This window comes from Bos grunniens, chromosome 8, assembly GCF_055505025.1.
Source record: "Bos grunniens cultivar Pamir isolate PY7600 chromosome 8, Bosgru_T2T1.0, whole genome shotgun sequence".
NCBI classification, from domain to species: Eukaryota; Metazoa; Chordata; class Mammalia; order Artiodactyla; family Bovidae; genus Bos; species Bos grunniens.
The window spans coordinates 71176378-71197555 of NC_141172.1; the positions used below are offsets into that span (position 1 = coordinate 71176378).

General features: G+C 37.2%; 1 protein-coding gene across 5 annotated transcripts in view; it reads left to right on the forward strand.

Moving 5' to 3' along the window:
- The window catches only part of ADAM28 (ADAM metallopeptidase domain 28), an 81565-nt gene that overhangs the window by 24774 nt on the left and 35613 nt on the right, over positions 1-21178 (forward strand). For all 5 annotated transcript variants that reach the window (XM_086414403.1, XM_086414404.1, XM_086414406.1 and 2 more), the window contains 6 exons: positions 1044-1115; positions 6211-6380; positions 9354-9438; positions 12986-13116; positions 17252-17429; positions 19389-19478. In XM_086414403.1, the coding sequence (XP_086270529.1) occupies positions 1044-1115; positions 6211-6380; positions 9354-9438; positions 12986-13116; positions 17252-17429; positions 19389-19478 (726 nt within the window). The remainder of the gene's footprint in view (positions 1-1043; positions 1116-6210; positions 6381-9353; positions 9439-12985; positions 13117-17251; positions 17430-19388; positions 19479-21178) is intronic.

Below are 21178 nucleotides of genomic sequence, written 5' to 3' on the forward strand. Positions count from 1 at the left end.
AATGCTCCTTTCTTATTGTCTCAAGAGCTCCAAACTTATTTTCTAATTAAATTCTTTAGTCACTTGTTTTATGTTAAGTAGTTAAATCATTGGTAAATTAAAGTTTATGCTTATCAGGGAGTGATAAATTTTTTAAAAAGCTAATAGAATTTTCTGAAAAAGGCATTTTTTGGTAATATTCATTGTTAATCGTTTTTTTTTTTTTTAAATTTGAAATAAAGCTTTGTCATGGGCCAGATTAGGTTCTTAGTTTGCAGATGCCTGACCTAAAAGCCAGAAGCCAAAGTGAAAGTTAAAACTATTCCTTTGGCTAACCAGCCTATAAAAGAATTAGGACCACAAACTGAGAAAAATCATTTGTAGCATGTGTGACTGATAAAGGGCTAGATTCTTAACTTGGAAAAATGTTCATCACAAAGAAAAGAAGACAAGGACTCTGATAGAAAACTCTGTAAAGAACTTTTCATTTAGTTACATAACACATGGAGCTTTGGTTACAGTTTTGAATGCATTTTAATATATTGATTATTCTAAACCTGAATTCCATAAATGTGATCACAAAGGAAAACTTATGATAATATGAATAAGTTAATACATTTTTGACCTCTCTTATTATAGAAAGTTTTGACCTCTTATTATATAATGTTTTATATATATATATACATATATATATACTTATTATATAAAGTTTTGACTTTTCTTATTATACTAGATTCATTTATTGCTCGTATTTCTTTAAATGAATAGACTCTTCCTTGCATTAGTTCTACACAGTTTAGGAAGCCATGGTATTTAACTGAAAATACTTCAGGAATAGTTCCTTAGATCTTTACACTGAGCTAGTACTTTATAGGATGAAACATCATCTTCTTAAGTGCTTTCATTTAGCTAGAGAAATAAGGAAGTGCTTTGTTTTTAATAAGTGTCAACTTTTATAATTGATCATTAATTATAATAAATAAAATTAGTGAAATTGCTATTTTTAATCTTCTAATTACATTCATTTCTATCAATGTCTATATTTTGTCTGTGCTGTTTTTTAGTTTAAAAGGCACAATCAAGATCAAGAGGAAATAAGAAAGACGGTATTTGAGATGGTCAATTACATCAACATGGTATGGCATATTTTATTGAGTGTAGTTTTAACAATTTGTTAGGTGGTGTCATTGGTCATTTCATGATACAGGGAAGAAAAACCAATACTTCTAAGAATATGGCTGACTGTCTCTTGAAAGGTGACCATGACTTTGGCTACTTCATTGAATATTAATATTACATGATAGAGAAGTATCTCACCTACTTGCCACATTATTCTCAGGTCCATCAAGATTTAGAAGGTGGTTTTGTTTTGGTCTTTCTTTTTCTAAAGCCCAGTAAGAAAATGGTGACATACAAATGCCAATAGAAAACCAAATGGAAAAACCAACTAACCAACAAATGAGATAAGCCAAACTCTGGTACAATAGCAGCTTTCAATACATTATCTCATTTAAACCTTGAACAACCCTAATGTATTATTAAACCTAATTTATAGCTAAGGAATTAGCTTCTAAGACACAAAATAACTTGCTTAAAGTCACAAAGTTAGAAAACAATAGAGAGAAGATTTAATCTTAGATTGGTTAGATTTCCAAGCCTATTTTCATTGTGCAACTGTTGATTCAGTTCTTTAAACATGATTTTATCATCTAATTTCCATTAAAATTATTTTTATATCCCTTCTATTCAAACCTTGTTAGTTGAACATATGGTTAGCTTACTTTGTTGAAATGGCTGAGTCACCTGCGGTCCTGCAAATACTGTAACAATAGAAATGAAATGAAGGTGGACCCAGTAACCAAGGTCATATCTCATTTTCTCACCACAAAGAGTATGCTGACTCCTCTTAGGAGACCTCAAGAAGTGGCCATGTTTATTGAGCACTTACTTTGTGGCAAGTATTCTTCTAGATTACGGAAATAAAAAGATGAACAAAACTGACAAATATCTCTTTCTTCAAGGCATTATTCTTCCCTTCAGGAAGTTAGCATTCTTGTTCAAAGAGGCAAACAAGTCAAATAAAGAGTGTGTAAGATGATGATATGTGCTATAAAGAATAATAAAACATTTTTTAAAAAGAGAGAAAAAGAGAAAGGAAGATAAAGATTTAGATGTATGCATTGTGGATTGGTTTTTTTTTTTCTTCTTCTTTTTTGGCTATTTTAATTCTTTGTTGCAGCACTCAGGTTCTTCGTCGTGGCATGCACACTACTCTAGTTGCAACATATGGGCCCTCCGGTTATGGTGTGAGGGCTTAGTTGCCTGCAGCATGTGGGATCTTAGTTCCCTGATCAGGGATCAAACTCCAATCACCCTGCATTGGAAGATGGTTTCTTTACCAGAGAACCACCAGTGAAGTCCTGAGGCGAGATATCTTGGGTGCTGTGTTAAATAGGGAAGTCATCTCTAATAGGGTAATATTTGAGCAGAGACTTGTAGGAAAGAAACAGATGTAACCCTAGGAAGAGCAAATGACCTGAGTGCAGAACCCAGATTGCCTTGCTTGAGGAGTAAGTGGAAGGCCAGAGCCAAGAGAGGGAGACGACATCTAAAGGTAGTGGTGGCCAAAACTTGAAGGCCCTAGTGAGCCTTTGTAAGGACTTTGTTTTTTTTTTAATTAAAATATAGCTGATTTATAATGTTGTATTAATTTCTGCTGTACAGCAAAGTGATTCAGTTATACATTTATGTACATTCTTTTTATATTCTTTTTCATTATGGTTTATCACAAGATAAGCCATTTCAAAGTATGTACGGTTTATACTGAGTACAGTTTCCTGTGCTATACAGTAGGACCTTGTTGCTTATCCATCCTATAAATAATAGCTTGTATCAGCTAATCTCAAACTCCTAATCCATTCCCCCATGCCACCCTCTCCCCATTGGCAACTACAAGTTGGTTCTCTATGTCTGAGAGTCTGTTTCTGTTTCATGAGTAAGTTCATTTATTTATATTTTAGATTCCACAGATAAGTGATCACAGATGGTATTTAGGACTTTGTTATTCTTAATGAGTGAGGAAGACATTAGAAAGGCTGAACTGAGATGTGACATGTTTAGATCTGTGTTCTTAAAAGATGACTTTGGCTGTTCTGTTGAAGATAAACTGAAGAAGTGCAAGAGCAGAAACGAGGCCAGGTAGGGGAACTGGCCTCGTTCAGGCTAAGAGATGGTGGTGGCTTGAGAGAAACCAGTGATGGGTGACCTATTGAGAAGGTCTGATCTCTGGATAGAGTGACTTGAGTTTAGAAGGTGGATGGGATATAAGAAGCATAAAAAAAAAGAGAAGTCAGGTGACATCAAGGGTTTTGACCTGAGCAACTTCAAGAATGTGAAGCAATGGTGGGGGGACAATGGGAACCTTTCAGAGAAGAGATTAGGCTTTCCATTTTGGACACATCAACTTTGAGGTATCTTTTTGCACAAAGACTTCTAGTTGGAAATCCTGAAGACACAAGATTGGAGTTCAGGGCAAGTTCTGGGTGGAGATATAAATCTATACCTTTTTTTAAACTTGGTCATTATTTATTTATTTTTAAATTGGATTCTAATTGCTTTACAATGCTGTGTTAGTTTCTACAATAGTGTGAATTAGCTATATGTATAGCACACATAGGTGGCATAAGACGGGTCAGCAAACTGTGGCATGTGGACCAACTGTGGCCTGTTGCCTCTTTATAAAATAAAGTTTTATTCAATCATAGCCATGCCAATTTGTTTACATTGTCTATGGTTGCTTTCCTGCTATAATACCAAAGGTGGTGAGTAATTGCAACCAAGACCATGTGGCCTCAAAGCCTAAAATATTTTCTATCTGGACCTTTACAGAAAATATTTGTAAAATCACCAGGGAAATGGGTGTAGGTAAGCAGGAAAAGGACACAAAAATATATCCTTGAAATACTTCTTTGAGGAAGAGTAAGAGGGGAGGAGGTGAGAGTGGAGGTGAGACCAAGGAGTAGACAGGAAAGAAAAGGAAAAGTTGTGGTTGTGGAAACTACTTGAAACAAACATCTATCAAAGAAAGACATAATCAATGATGTGAGATGCTTCTGAGGACCAGGGACTGGCCATTGGATTTAACAAAGGAGAAATTGTTGGTCTCCTGGATGAAGCAACAGACTGTAAAAATCATGATTTTAGGGAGTCTAGAAACAATGAGAGAAGTGAACTTAGAAACAGCAAATACAGATTTTTTTTTCTGGAAGTTTTTGCTATAAATGGGAGCAGAGAAATGAGGCATAACTCAAAGGAGGAAAAATCACAAAGAGACATTTCCCCTGCCACAATGAGGCATCCTTTTGATTCTGATGAGAATCATTGCGCAGAAGGCTAAACACTGACAATGCAAAGAAGACGGAAAAATTGCTAGAGGAATCTCTGATACGGGGTGAGATGGCAGGTCCGGTGCATAAGTGAGGAAGCTGGCCTTGGGTCACTGACCTGTCATTCATGCAGTGAAGAAGGGCAAGTACAGGTTGTTTGAACAGGTGTAGACCAGTGTGGGTGGACGGGTGGAGCTTGTGGAAATTCTCTTCTGGTTGCATCTTCAATGAATCTGCTTAAAGTCAGGACTTGAAAGAAAGTGCCAGAATGTTTAAGAAAGAGAGGCATGTGCAGAAGGCTGCGAGAGTGAATGGATTTTGGAAATACAGCAGGTTTGCTGGAGGGTGGTTCAGACCACTTGAGGTTAGTAGTCATGTCTTCTGAGTGAAAGCAGTCAGCATCATTTGCTTTCCCCTGTCTGAAAGCAGAGCTTGATGGAGGAGAAACAGAAAGGACAGTTTGTTTTAACCAGGGCTGAAGTTTTGTCAGGTGGGTGAAAAAAAAGAAGAGAGAAATAAGAAAGTTGGAAAACAATCAAAGCAATATTTTAATCTGGTTAGATTTTTACTTCCCTTTTGATGATAACTGCATACCTCAACACTTTTCTTGTTTTCTTTTTTAAAAAATGTCTTCTCAAATTTCTTAGCAGGGAGTTTCCCCAAGAGAAAGTCTTAACTGAGGTTTTCCCCAGCTTTATTGAGATACATTTGACATATATTGGACAGATTTAAGGCATTCAATATGTTGATTTGGTATACTTATATATTGCAAAATGATTAGTTTGGCTAACCTGATAGGTTGGCTAACATCTCCATCATGTCACATGATTCCATCAGTTTTTTTTTTCTTTTTTATGATAAAAACATTTAGAGATCTGCCCTTTTTGCAATTTTGAAGCATAGAATACAATATCATTAACTGTAATCCCCATATCATACATTAGATCCCCAGAACTTACTTATCTTATAACTGGAAGTTTGTACTCTTTGCCCAACACTGTGCAGTTTTACAAACTATAGTGGCAATATAAGTTTTTGTCTGTAAAGTAAATGTATTGTCTCATAAGCTTAACTGGTTATTTCTAAAGGATCCTATATGTGCTGTAGATTCTTTGGTTCAATCCATTTGATAACAGAGGTCCCTTACTTTATTGTAACTCATTTATATGCAGGACTTTTCCATGTAGCCTTTTCCTTTTCTGATGTTCAAATCAGCACTGAGTCAAGTTTGCTAATTCTTTTTAAAAATTTATTTATTTTCCATAGCAAGATTTCTTTTAACTTTTTATTTTGTATATTGTAATAGTTTCAGGTGGACAGTGAAAGGACTCAGCCATACATATATATGTATCCATTCTCCTCCAAACTCCTCTCCCATTCAGGCTGCTACATAATACTGAACAGAGTTCTCTGTGCTATACAGTAGGTCCTTGTTGGTTATCCATTTTAAATATAGCCAAGCTTGTTAATTCTGAAAAATTATGACTCTTAGAAAGTTACATTGCAATTGAGGAAATATATTTATATAGTGAGGTCATAGTCATGAACTACTAGAAGGATATTATAATATTTCTTGAGGTTGCAAGCAGGAAAATTTTGTTTCAATAGACCCTTTGTCACCAAAAAAAGGAGTTTATAGACTAAGAGTGTCTGTCTTGCCTACAAACGGGGATGCTAGTGTCTGCCAAAAGAGGTGGTAACTTCCATTACACAAGTATGTTTGGAAATAAGGTTTTTACAGTGTAGTTGTAAATAAATTTGAAAATCTGGAGTACATAGAAAATATTAAAAGATAATAACACCATTATGAATAGTTGCTTTGCCATTTTTTTTTCTTTTGTAACAGCTTTATAAAAAGCTCAATACTTACGTGGCCTTAATTGGGATGGAGATCTGGAATGACAAGGATAAGATAGATATATCTTCCAATGCAAAACTCACTTTAGAAAATTTTTCTAAATGGAGGACAGGTGTCCTCCTGAAGAGAAAGCACCATGATGTTGCTCAACTACTCACGTATGTATAGATTTTCCCCCTTTTTACATTCTGTGGTATTTGGCATAGACATCTTTGAAAGTCTTGGCAAAGCAAATGGTATCTCAAAACATTACAGATTTACATAGGATGCTAAAAGTTTAAAAAATATTCTTTTGTATCTTACGTTGCATATGGTCTTCTTTTCTTTTTTTTTAAAGAGAGAGAAGCTATATGGGAGCAATGATTCATCAGAAGATTTTTTTATTGTTATTTGATCTATAACAGAACAGAAAGACGGGGTTTAAATAACGGGGGCTTCCCTGGTGTCTCAGAAGTAAATAACCTTCCTGCCAATGCAGGAGACATAGTTTTGATCCCTGGGTTGGGAAGATCCCCTGGAGGAGGAAATGGCAACCAACTCCAGTATTCTTGCCTGGGAAATCCCAAGGATAGAGGAGCCTGGTGGACTATAGTCCATCGGGTTGCAAAAAGTTGGATACTACTTAGCTACTGAACAACAACAGCAGCAGCTACACAGGATATGAATACTGCAAAGCTGGTTCATTGGGGTTATCTTTGAAGGATAGCCACCACAGTTTCTTAGTTTGGAAAGATGAGTTCCAGACTCAAGGACTCAGCACAAGACATACCTCATTTTTTGGAACTACTAACACAACAGAAGTATCGAAATTAAACTTAATGACTGAGCTACAAACATAACAATATGGGAATTAAACTTTTATTAGACTGGCTAGTAACCTCAGATATGCAGATGATACCGCCCTTATGGCATTAAGTGAAGAGGAACTAAAAAGCCTCTTGATGAAAGTGAAAGAGGAGAGTGAAAAAGTTGGCTTAAAGCTCAACATTCAGAAAACAAAGATCATGGCATCTGGTTCCATCACTTCATGGGAAATAGATGGGGAAACAGTGGAAACAGTGTCACACTTTATTTTGGGGGGCTCCAAAATCACTGCAGATGGTGACTATAGCCATGAAATTAAAAGTCGCTTACTCCTTGGAAGGAAAGTTATGAACAACCTAGATAGCATATTCAAAAGCAGAGACATTACTTTGCCAACAAAGGTCCGTCTAGTCAAGGCTATGGTTTTTCCAGTGGTCACGTATGGATGTGAGTGTTGGACTGTGAAGAGAGCTAAGCGCCGAAGAATTGATGCTTTTGAACTGTGGTGTTGGAGAAGACTCTTGAGAATCCCTTGGACTGCAAAGAGATCCAACCAGTCCATCCTAAAGGAGATCAGTCCTGGGTGTTCATTGGAAGGACTGATGCTAAAGCTGAAACTCCAATACTTTGGCCACCTCATGTGAAGAGTTGACTCATTGGAAAAGCTGGGAGGGATTGGGGGCAGGAGGAGAAGGGGACGACAGAGGATGAGATGGCTGGATGGCATCACCAACTTGATGGACATGAGTTTGGGTGAACTCCGGGAGTTGGTGATGGACAGGGAGGCCTGGCGTGCTGGGATTCATGGGGTCGCAAAGAGTCGGACACAACTGAGCAACTGAACTGAACTGAAGACTGGCTCTAGGACCAAGCTCAAATTGTAGTAGAATCTAGTGTTGTGAAATAATTAAGGTAGAGAGATATAAATCATGGCCAGGATGACAGATTGTACAGATAAGGCATGGTAATCCAATATCAAGAGTAGATTTCCTGAATAGACCAGAACAAACAAGATAAAAGGACTAAAAAGATAATGGTAGAGGAAATAACCATGCTATCATGTGTAAATTGACTCTTACCATTTCTCTGACAAATTAACAAAATACACCCATACCTGTGCATCATCAGGTAGGAATCTAATATGAACTCCAGATTCCAAATGAACTCTCTCCACTGGAAAGAGAAAGCAAAATAGTGAACTCCATAATGGGGGAGAATTTTATTTTTTATAAATGAGCTAGGAGCAAGAATTAAATCCACAAAAATGTAGACTTGAATATAAAAATTTTCTAATATAATTTTAAAAGAGAATACAAAGGCCATAAATCTTTAAAGTATTGTGTATGACACAAAGTATTATTTCAAAATAACAGATAACTCCATAAGGAATGGAAAGTGGAAGGAAGTTCTCTAATTTCCTCATTTTTTATGGCAAAATGTATACTCTCCATTTTTGATGTTGATAAGTGGGAAAATATAGGTTCAACTTTTTATGTAAATGCATCTACTAAGGGAATTTGAAAAATAATGCATACTTTGCAAATTTCTAGAGACAGACCAGAGTGACCATCTTGAACAGATAGCACAATAGTAATAACCAAAGAAGCACATGGTATAATTACAAATTGAAAGGAAAACAAAATGGAATAAATTTTTAAAAAAGAAATTAAAATGACTAAAGACCAAATATATTATCTATGTGAACAAATGCAAGTAGTTAAAATATCTCTTAAACAGGACAGATATTTCAATTGCATAAGTACTTCAATAATACAAAAGCTTTCAGAATGGGGCCAAATTCCAAATCCAGCTACAGCTATAGCAGTGCTAAAAGAAAATCAAAGTAAACATATATGAGGAAAATATAAATTAAAATGAAAGATATTTCACTTTAATATATATATTTATATACATTTATAATTTAATTTATATTTATAAAGCAAAAATATTAACACTGATTACATCCAGATGCCTGAATTTAGATGGTATGACAACCATCATATAAAAAAGTGTCGTGAGGTCTTCTGCTAATCAGCATTCTAGAGGAATTGTCTATAGAAAAAATGTCTATTATTAGAATCATGAGTGCCTGCTAAGTTGTTTCATTTGTGTCCGACTCTTTGCAGCCCTGTGGACCATAGCCCATTTCATGGGATTCTCCAGGCAAGAATACAGGAGTTGGTTGCCATTTCCTCCTCCAGGAGATCTTTCCCACCCAGGAATCGGAGTCTGTTATGTATCCTGTATTGGCAAATTATTTACCACTAGCCCCACCTGGGAAGCCCAATTAGAATCATAAGTTGTATCAATTTCTTTCTTTTTCACAGGACAGTAGCATTTTCTGGAACAACTGTGGGCCTTGCTTACATATCTACAATGTGCTCTCCTGATTTTTCTGCTGGCATCATTAAGGTTTGTTTAAAGATAAAATTGCTGGTTCTACAATTCAAGTCTGTCAAGGGCTGTTGTGCTGAATCTATGGAGAAAATATTGTTTTTCTCCTTTAATCTGTTGATGTGGGAAATAACATTGATTTAATTTCAAATATTGACTCAATCTTGCACATTCACCATAAACCTGGCATGGTCATACTGTATTATATCTTGTATATATTGCTAAATTCAACATGTTAACATATCATGAGGATTTTTGCATCTATATTCAGAAGGGATATTAGTCTGTAGTTGTCTTTTCCTATATATGTATTTTTCAGGTTTTACTCTCAGGACAAATATCAGTATAAACTTGACCATATATAGTGATGTGTAATTTTCAATTTTCTGGAATATTTGAATAAAACCAGTTTTTTTTTTCTGGAATATTTGAGTAAAATCAGTATTGTTGTTTAGTTGCTAAGTCGTGTCTGACTCTTTTGCCACACCATAGACTATAGACTACCAGGCTTCTTTGTCCATGGGATTTCCCAGGCAAGAATAATGGAGAGGGTTGCCATTTCTTCCTCCAGGGGATGTTCCCGACCCAGGGATCAAACCTACATTGCTTATGTCTCCTGCATTGGCAGGCAGATTCTTTACCACTAAGCCACCAGGGAAACCCCAAATCAGTAGTATAACATAGTAAAGTGTTCAGTACAATTCACCAGTAAAACCATACGGGCCTGGTATTTTTTGTTGCAAGGTTTCTAAGCATGCAATCAATTCTTTAATAGATATAGAGCTATTCAGGTTATTTATCTCTTCTTAAGTAAGCCATGGTAGTTTGTGTTTCAAGGAAAGTTGTCCATTTAATTTAACTCGGTATAAATTTGTTGATGATATTCCCTTACTATCTTTTTAATATATGTAGAATTTATAGTGATTTCCCCTCTGTCATTCATGATATTAGTAGTTTGTGTGTGTGTGGAGAGGTGGAGCGTTTCCCCATAATCAGTTTGGCTAGGGTATATCAATTTTATTGATCTAAGAGAAACAGTTTTAGCTTTACTGATGCTCCTATGGTTTTCCTAGTTTCTATTTTATTAATTTCAGTTCTTGTCTTGACTATTGATTCTTTTCTTGCTTTCTCTGTATTTAATTTGTTCTTTTTTAGTTAAGTAAGGAAGAATTTTAAATCATGAACTTGAGACTTTTCTTCTTTTCAAATATGATCATTTAATGCTATTAATTTCTTACTATGCACTGTTTCACGACTGAGCGACTGAACTGACTGATGCCCTGTTTTAGCTGCATCTGAGATATTTGGCTATGTGTGTTTTCATTTTTATTAAGTTAAAATTTTTTCTAATCTTCATTTTGATTTCTTTTTGGACTCAAGTATGATTTAGATATACAGGTCAATTTAGATTTGATCCATTTATCATATAATGTTCCTCTTTTTCCTGAATTATCCCTGTTGTAAAGTCTACTTTTTCCAATATAAGTATAATACTTTGTGGACGGTTTACTTGATACAACGTTTTCCTTCCTTTAATTTTTAACATGTGGACTTCTTTCCATTTAAAGATTTATGCTAGACAGTATACACCTGGGTTTTTTTTTTTTAATCTAGTCTGACAATCTGTATTTTACATTGTATGCTTAAGTAATTTATATGTAATACATTACTGATATTGTTGAACTAAAATCTCATCTTGCTAGATGTTTCCTATACCATCTCTTCTATTTTTTCTGCCTTTTTAGAATTGAGTATTCAAAAAATAATTTCATTTACCTCCATTATTAGATTTTTTATTGATTTTCCTTTTTAATGGTTGATGGGATTTACTACACATCTCTGCCTATCTGTTTTACCTTTGTTGTTGCTGTTGTTTAGTCACTCAGTTGCGTCTAACTCTCTGCAATCCCAAGGACTGCAGCACACCAGGCTTCCCTCTATTTTTCCTCTATTTCCTTGTATTGTTCACTTAAGAAGACTTTATTATCTCTCCTTGCTATTCTCTGGAACTCTACATTCATTTGGGTATATCTTCCCCTTTCTCCTTTGCCTTTCACTTCTCATCTTTTTTCAGCTATTTGTAAGGCCTCCTCAGGCAACCATTTTGCTTCTTGCATTTCTTTTTCTTTGGAATGGTTTTGATCACTGCCTCCTGTACAATGTTATGAACCCCTGTCCATAGTTCTTCAGGCACTCTATCAGATCTAACCCCTTGAATCTATTTGTCGCATCCACTGTGTAATCATAAGGAATTTGATTTAGGTCATATCTGAATGGCTTAGTGGTTTTCCCTACTTTCTTCAACTTAAGTCTGAATTTTTCAATAAGGAGCTCATGATCTGAGTCACAGTCAGCTCCAGGTCCCATTTTTGCTGACTGTGTAGAGCCTCTCTATCTTTGTCTGCAAAGAATATAATCAATCTGATTTTCGTATTCCACCATCTGATGAAGTCCATGTGTAGAGTCATCTCTTGTGTTGTTGACAGAGGGTATTCTATGACCAGTGTATTCTCTTGGCAAAACTCTATTAGCCTTTGCTCTGCTTCATTTTGGAGAAGAAAATGGCAATCCATTCCAGTACTCTTGCCTGGAGAATCCCTTGGACAGAGGAGCCTGGCAAGCTACAGTCCACGGGGTTGTAGAGTCAGACGTGACTGAGTAACTCACACACACACACACACTGCTTCATTTTGTAGTTCAAGGCCAAACTTGCCTGTTACTCCAGGTGTCTCTTGACTTCCTACTTTTGTATTCCAATCCCCTATGATGAAAAAGACATCTTTTTTTGGTGTTAGTACTAAAAGGTCTTGTAGGTCTTCATAGAACCGTTCAACATCAGCTTCTTTGGCATTAGAGGCATAGACTTGGATTATGGTGATGTTGAATGGTTTGCCTTGGAAATGAACCGAGATCATTCTGTCATTTTTTGAGACTGCACCCAAGTACTGCATTTTGGACTCTTTTGTTGACTGTGAAGGCTACTACATTCTTCTAAAGGATTCTCACCCACAGTAGTAGATACAATGATCATCTGAATTAAATTCACCTAATCCCATCCAATTTAGCTCACTGATTCCTAAAATGCTGACGTTCACTCTGCCATCTCCTGTTTGACCACTTCCAGTTTGTCTTGATTCATGGACCTTCTATGCAATTTTGTTCTTTACAGCACTGGACTTCATTTGCACCACCAGATGCACGCACAACTGCATCTGCACAAATGCACAACAGATTTCTGCTTTGGCCCAGCCTCTTCACTCTTTCTGGACCTATTTCTCTGCTCTTCCCCAGTAGCATATTGGACACCCACAGAAGATGAGGTGGGGGGCTCATCTTCTGGCATCATATCTTTTGCCTTTTCATACTATTCATGGGGTTCTCAAGGCAAGAATATTCAAGCGGTTTGTCCTTTCCTTCTCCAGTAGACCACGCTGACAAGGTGAGGAGGCTGAAGCTAAAATCAGACTCTCTACTCCACTTGGCTACAGTAAAAATATTTAATTATTTCCTGAATGATAATTCAGTTTGCAAACCAGAGGATCTGTCTCTCTCTTCTTATCCTCAGGATCACAGTAACAACGCACTTCAGGTTGCAGGAACCATGGCCCATGAAATGGGCCATAACTTCGGAATGTTTCATGACAACTACGATTGCAAGTGCCCTTCTATAGAATGTGTGATGGATGGATCATTAAGGTGAGCCTTTCTGGGAAGATGATACTTACTCTTGTTTTGGGTTCACTCTGGGCTATGCTATTCTTTTCTGTCATATTTATCAACCTGTTCAAACATAAGCAGCATCAGGACATGATCATGAATGTGGGTCTATACCAGTCTACCTGTGATGATGGTATCATCACACTCTTTGTGATGCCAAGGACTGTAGCCCACCAGGCTCCTCTGTCCTTGGAATTCTCCAGGCAAGAATACTGGAGTGAATTGCCATTTCCTTCTCCAGAGGATCTTCCCGACCCAGGTATCGAACCCAGGTCTCCTGCATTGCAGGCAAACTCTTTACCATCTGAGCCATCAGGGAAGCCCCATACCATCACACGGTACTATATATATATATCATGTAGTATTTTTCATTAACTGAGATATAGTTTAAATATATTGTCTCTTTGCTCTTGGGGTGACATGTCACTCTATCCTCATCTTAGGTGCACAAGATCTGGGTTCAAAAGATCATTAGCATTTACCACAGTTTCAATGAATTCAGATTGGTTACTCATGAGGGAAAAGTTTTAGAAGAAAAATCTAATTAAAGAAGAAAGAAATTAGAACACTTACTAAAACCATACACAAAAATAAACTCAAACTGGACTAAAGACCTATATGTAAGGTGTAATACTATAAAACTCTTAGAGGAAAATATAGGTAGAACATTCCTGACATAAATCACAGCAGGATCTTTTTCTATCTATCTCCTAGAAGATTGAAAATAAAAACAAAAATAAACAAATGGGATCTAATTAAACTTATAAGCTTTTGCACAGCAAAGGAAACCATAAAATGAAAAGACAACCCTTAAAATGGGAAAAAATATTTGCAAATGAAACAACTGACAAGGGATTAACCTTCAAAAATATACAAACCACTCATGTAGCTCAATATAAAAAAAAAAAACAGACAATCCAATCAAAAAATGGGCAGAAGATCTAAATATATATTTTTCCAAAGAAGACATACAGACAGCTAAAAAGCAAATGGAAAGGTGCTCGACTCACTCATTATGAGAGAAAGGCAAATCAAAACTACAATGCGGTATCACCTCACACTGCTCAGAATAAAGTGAAGTCGCTCAATTGTATCCAAATCTTTGCAACCCCATGGACAGTAGCCTGCACCAGGCTCCTCCATCCATGGGGTTTTCTAGGCTAGAGTACTGGAGTGGGTTGCCATTTCCTTCTCCAGGGAATCTTCCTGACCCAGGGATCAAACCCAGGTATCCTGCATTGTAGACAGACACTTTACTGTCTGAGCCACCAGGGAAGTAAAAAAATCTACAAATAGGGCTTCCCTGATGGTTCAGTGGCTAGAAGTCTGCTTTGCAATGCAGGCAACAGCAGTGCTGTCACTGGTCCAGGAAGATCCTGTTCGCTATGGAGCAAGTAAGCCCGTGCGCCACAAATACTAAGCCCCTCTAGAGCCTCAAGCCGCAACTACTGAAGCCTGTGCACCTAGAGACTATGTTCCACAGCAAGAGAAGCCACAGCAATAAAGAGTAGCCCCCACATGACATAACTAGAGAAAAGCCGCGTCCAGCAACGAAGACACAGCACAACCAAAAATAAATAAGTAAAATAATTATAAAAAGAATACATTTATTAAAAAAAATAACTATAAACAGTAAATGCTGGAGAGTGTGGAGAAAAGGGAAACCTCCTACACTGTTGGTGGTAACATAAATCGGTGCAGTCACTATGGAGAACAGTATGGAGGTTCCTTAAAACAATAAAATTAGAGCTATCATACCATCCAGCAATCTGTCTCTTGGGTATATATATGGAGAAAATATATACCATATTTTTATTGGTATATATTCTGAATTATAATTCAGAAAGATACATGCACCCTAATGTTTATTGCAGCATAATTTACAATAGCAAGGATATGGAAGCAACTTAAACGTCCATTGACAGAGGAATGGATAAAGAAGATGTGGTTAATATGAAATATTACTTAACCGTAAAAAGAACGAAATAATGGCATTTGAAGTAACATAGAGGGATCTAGAGATTGTCATATTGAGTGAAGTCAGACAAAGACAAATATATGATATCACTTATAGGTGGAATAAAAAACCTCAAGAGATGATTGATATTTGGTCTCGGTTTCAGAGTGCTTATTTAAAATGCTGAATTATGTGCAAACTACATTTTACATAGAAATGTATCTCAAATAGTTCCCATTCGTGATCTCTTCCAATAGAGGTCATTTCTATGTAAAACCATCAGAATTGCCTTTATAGGTCATGTCCATTTGATGGCCTCTAAACCCTTCAGTTCAGATGGTAAAGCGTCTGCCTGCAATGCGGAGACCTGGGTTCAATCCCTGGGTCGGGAAGATCCCCTGGAGAAGGAAATGGCAACCCACTCCAGTATTCTTGCCTGGAGAATCCCATGGACAGAGGAGCCTGGGGGGCTACAGTCCACAGGGCCGCAAAGAGTCGGCCACGACTGAGCGACTTCACTCACTCACTCACTCACTCATTCATAGGTAGAATCTAAAAATAGGGTATAAATGAACTTATCTATAAAGTAGAAATAAAGTTACAGATGTAGAAAACAAACTTATGTTACCAGGGGTTTGCTGCTGCTGCTGCTAAGTCACTTCAGTCCTGTCCGACTCTGTGTGACCCCATAGACGGCAGCCCACCAGGCTCCCCCGGCCCTGGGATTCTCCAGGAAAGAACACTGGAGTGGGTTGCCATTTCCTTCTCCAATGCATGAAAGTGAAAAGGGAAAGTGAAGTCGCTCAGTTGTGTCCGACTCTTCGCGACCCCATGGACTACAGCCCACCAGGCTCCTCCATCCATAGGATTTTCCAGGCAAGAGTACTGGAGTGGGGTGCCGTTGCCTTCTCTGACCAGGGATTTAAGTGGGGAATATATTGGGAGATTGAGATTGACATATACACTCTACTATACATAAAATAGATAACTAATAAGGACCTACTGTATAGCACAGAGAACTCTACTCAGTACTTTGTAATGGCCTATATGGGAATAGAATCTTAAAAAGAATGGACTTATATATATATATAAAACTGATTTACTTTGTATCTGTATACCTGAAACTAACACAGCATTATGCATCAACCATACTCTAACAGAAATTTTTTTAAAAAGAATGTTCTCACAGGAAGATGAAGAGAAAGTCTTTGAAAAGAGATTACATACTCCTGCCTCATCTGAGGCAAAACTGCTCTGGAATTTTATCTTTAAAAACCCCACAATTTCTTTGATGTGTTCATTTTCTCTTGTATTTCCCTCTCTCAGTTCACATTGGCTAAAGTTAAGTCTCCCATGCCCTTCCACAAAATAGAATATGACTTGCAGGCCAGTTACATATCTTATGCTATCTCTTCCAGATATCAATGCATTTTTATTTAAAAAAATTTTTTTTAATTTTTATTTAAATACAGTTGATTTACAATGCTGTATTCTGTACAGCAAAATGACTCATATATATATGTATATACATATGTATGTATATGCACATGAATATATATATATATATTATTTTTCATATTCTTTTCCATTATGGTTTGTCACAGAATGTTGAATATAGTCTCCTGTGCCATACAGTAAGACCTTGTTGTTTATCCATTCTATATATGAAAGTTTGCCTCTGTTAATCCCAAACCCCAATTCCTTCCCTCCTCTCTTCCCACCACTGCCTTTTTAAACCTCATCCTTATTTATGGAATGAAAAGAGGCCATCAATTTAACTTCCTCTGAAGGAAAGTGAATTCTTAAACATATAAGTAAACATAATTTTAGTGCCTTTAGCGTTTCTCAACCAAAATGACCTAAGGCTGAATGAATGAGATTATCAGGATAAATTAGAAGAATTTTCAATTTATTTAACAGCAGCCTGGATGCTCTATTTTGAGATGTGGCCATACTTGCTCATTAAGCTGGAGGTGTTTCTACTTGCCCAGGTGAGCTAATTCAGGCACAAAAAAATGAGCTCATGATTTAGCAGCTGCTGAGTGGATTCCATTCGCACTTTTGGGTTATGTTTTGAGTATATCACACTCAGCATCTGATATTTCTCCCTATCTACTCAGTGTGATTGTATTGTTTTCTCTTTCCTTACCTTTACAGCATAAATATACCTACAGACTTCAGTTCCTGCAGCCGGGCCAGCTTTGAAAAATTCTTTGAAGATAAATTATCCAATTGCCTCTTTAATGTCCCACTGCCTACAGATATCATATCCACCCCGATCTGTGGGAACCAGTTGGTAGAAACGGGAGAAGACTGTGATTGTGGGACCCCTGAGGTACCACCAGCTCTTTTAAAAATGATCTAGTTTGTTTTTCAATTGCTTAAGAGATGAACTGTTAAAGAACATATGTGTGCATGCTAAGTCGCTTCAATAATGTCCGATTCTTTGGGACTCCACGGACTGTAGCCTGCCAGATGTCTCTGTCCATAGGACTCTCCAGGCAAGAATACTGGAGTGGATTGCCATGCCCTCCTCCAGGGGATCTTCCCCATCCAGGGATTGAGCATGAGTGTCTTACATCTCCTGCATTGGCAGCCTGTTCTTTACCATTGGCCCCACCTGGGAAACCCAAATGAACCTTGTGTTTCCTGTAATTTTGTAGATTTGTGTTTGTAGACAGTGGTCAGATCAACCTTTCTCACAAAAAAAAACCCTGAATTGCTTAAGATCTTCCTTGTTTCCCTCTCAAGATTCCTTCCCCATCTTCTGTTTTATAAATTCCACCCACCAGCTTGGGCTTCATATCCTCAACCCTCCTTTTTTGGGAGAAATACCTCACATTTCTTATGTGCCTAAGACTTACTGAGCAATTACTTTAGACCCAGCCCTATGATAGATCTCAGAGAGCGGAAATAACTTGCTTAGGGTCATGGGGCTGGTAATTGGAGGAGCCAAGATCTGGATTCAGGTGTTAGGTGTTTTTTTTTTTTTTTTTTTAAACAACCCTAGAGCCTCCCTGCCCTGGAATTCAGTCATTTCTCACTGCTTTGGGACTCAGAAATTGTTATCATTCCAAGTGCCTGGCTTGGTCCCACCCTCTTGATAGGGAAGCCAGGACTCTGAATGGGACCTTTGCCCCTATCTTATTAACATTCAAGTGAGTACCAGGCCAGGCCCTTAGGATGTGAGCCTTTCAGTAACTTGAAAACTGTGCATGCTTGCTCAGTGTCCAACTCTTCAACCCCATGGGCTATAGCCCACCAGGCTCCTCTGTCCATGGGATTTTCCAGGCAAAGATACTGGAATGGGTTGCTCTTTCCTCCTCCAGGGGATCTTCCCAACCCAGGGGTCCAACTCTGTATCCTGTGTCTCCTGCACTGGCAGATGGATTCTTTACCACTGCACCACCTGAGAAGCCTAACTTCAAAATAGGATTACACATTTATCTTTTCTGTGGGAAAAAGGAAACTTTCCCAGGTGATGTTTGTTTGAAATAAGGTCAAGAGTTTCAACACTAAAAATCTGTGACTCTAAATACATCACACCTTTTGGCTGAATCTAAACAGCTGGGAGGGATTGGGGGCAGGAGGAGAAGGGGACGACAGAGGATGAGATGGCTGGATGGCATCACTGACTCGATGGACGTGAGTCTGGGTGAACTCTGGGAGTTGGTGATGGACAGGGAGGCCTGGCATGCTTCGATTCATAGGATCGCAAAGAGTCGGACATGACTGAGCAACTGAACTGAAACAGCTACAAGGGGAGATTCCCCAGTAGGATTTTCCCCCATGCCTCGTGTAGGTGTTTGATTTCCTAGAAACAAGGAGGAGAGAAGAAGACAAAGTATATTGCCTTACAGAGAATTGAGTTAAATGTCAAACTTGATTAAAGAACTGTATTTTTAGATTTTCTGTACATGCTCTAGAGCTTAAACTTACTGCTGGATAGATACAAAACTGATGAGCTGAATTATGTTCATTAGTTAGAAGAATTTGATTTTCAAAAACTATCCCTTTTTTTGTTGTTTTATTTCATATTTCACCAAAAATATACCATGTTCAGTATTAATCTGGAAGATTGGAGAAGCTAGAAAAGATATTTAAAAAAGAAAAAGACAAAGTCAAATTCAGATAAACTCAATATTTCTAATGTTAAGCTTGTGTTTTTTCTCCCAAATTATTTTCAGACCGTATCAAAGGAATGTCTGTGTGATGAGTGAATTATATTATGAATAGTGCAAAAAATGAGACCAAAAGCTAATCTGGTATTTACATTTGTTTCTGGATTTCTTAGGAATGTACCAACATTTGCTGTGATGCAAAAACATGTAAAATGAAAGAAAATGTTCAATGTGCATTAGGAGAATGCTGTGAAAAATGCCAGGTAAGATTATTATTTATTTATACCTTAATAATTATGTTTGCTCTTTGTTTTTTTTTTTTTTTTCTGTATTAAAATCTTATCTTAGAGGTTATGTTAAATGAAATAGGCAAAGTAATATTTTTCTGTCTGTAAAATAATGTTAGCTACCATCTCTCAAGTCCTCACTGAACACTTTGCAACCTTGGGCTCTTTAATTCTCTGACAGCCCTTTGAGGTAGATATTATTATTTAATTTTGTTTTTGAGGGGACAGAGTCTCAGAACAGAAAACATACAAAATAATATAGCCACTAAATGGCAAACTCCAAATATGACCAGTTCTAAAGCCAATGTTTGGTTACTCCTACCTACTGTTTCTTCTGATGCCATGGGATCTTCTTGGACCAAGTCCAGTAACTGTTTGCATATACCCTTTGTCAACAAAAAATGAATCAGTTAATCTAAGAAAGAAATGAAAAATTTCATTCTAGTCAAATTGAGGATCATAACGGGAAGACCATCTCACAATGCTCTGGAAACCAGTGAGCCCCATTAGGATTCAAAGCACAGTTGTGTAAGTTTTTCAAGACAAATACATTAATTAACATATTATCGATAATTTACACAATCCAGATCTAAGTGCCATCATGGCCCCTTACAAGCTCAAGAAGGAAAGTTATTGTTGGTGCTGGGAGGATGTTGCTCTTTATGGTTGAGCAGGTATTTCTGCCCATGGGGAGGTTTGGTTCATCCTAATGCAGATACACAATGCACATTCAGGGGAGAGAGGAGGCCATAGGGCAGAGATACTTTTTTATGTTTAAATTTTTCTTGTCTTGCCATAAAATATGAATTTATTTCATATTTTAATAATGGCTTAGTGGGAAATTTTATTTTGAATAATATAGGGGTTCCTTTATCTTCATCCTTTGAAGTCACTTCCAGATGAAATTCTTAGAAAAAAAGACTTAGGATGAGGATGCTCTGTCAGTTTCTCTGTGGGGCTTTTTTGAATTTCTCTTCCAGTTAAGAGTTTAGCATATTTCATTCTACTATGGCACAGAATTCTGTATTGTGATTATTTGTTTTCTTAATTAAACTGATTGTTAAGGTCCAGGATCTGATTCATGCTCACTTAACAAAGAATTGCATATATTTTAAATGCACGGTAATCATGTAAAAAAGGAATATGCAGATGGCATGCTGGGTTATAGGTAGTGTTTTGGATAGATGTTTTTTGTTTGTTTTTGTTTTGTTTTGATGTTGGAGGGAAAGGAAAGAAATAAAGAAAACCAAAAGGAATAAAATTGGAGAATGTAAGTAGTATTCAGCAAGTATTTAAGTCCCATTTGTTAGAGATTACGGGTGATTAAAAAAAAAAAAAGTAGCTTGTTTCTAACAAGCTGTGTGTGCTGTGCTTAGTCACTCGGTAGTATCTGATTATTTGTAATCCTTTGGACTGTAGTCTGTCAAGATCCTCTTGTCTGTCAGGGGAGTGTGTAATTTCCTCAGTTCTGTCTCACTGCAACAAAGATTTGAAACGGTGGACCAGTGTTACAGTTCAGTTACAGCTCAGTTTTATTTGGCAAGCAAAGGATAGTACACTTTCAAGGCGTGAGGGCGGGCCGACCCCAAAGGAGAGGTCTTGGCTTACTCCTTTTATTCATTTGTTTTCTCCCCACTGAGCCTGCCCAATGCAAATTGGGCTAGCCAAGAAGTGGG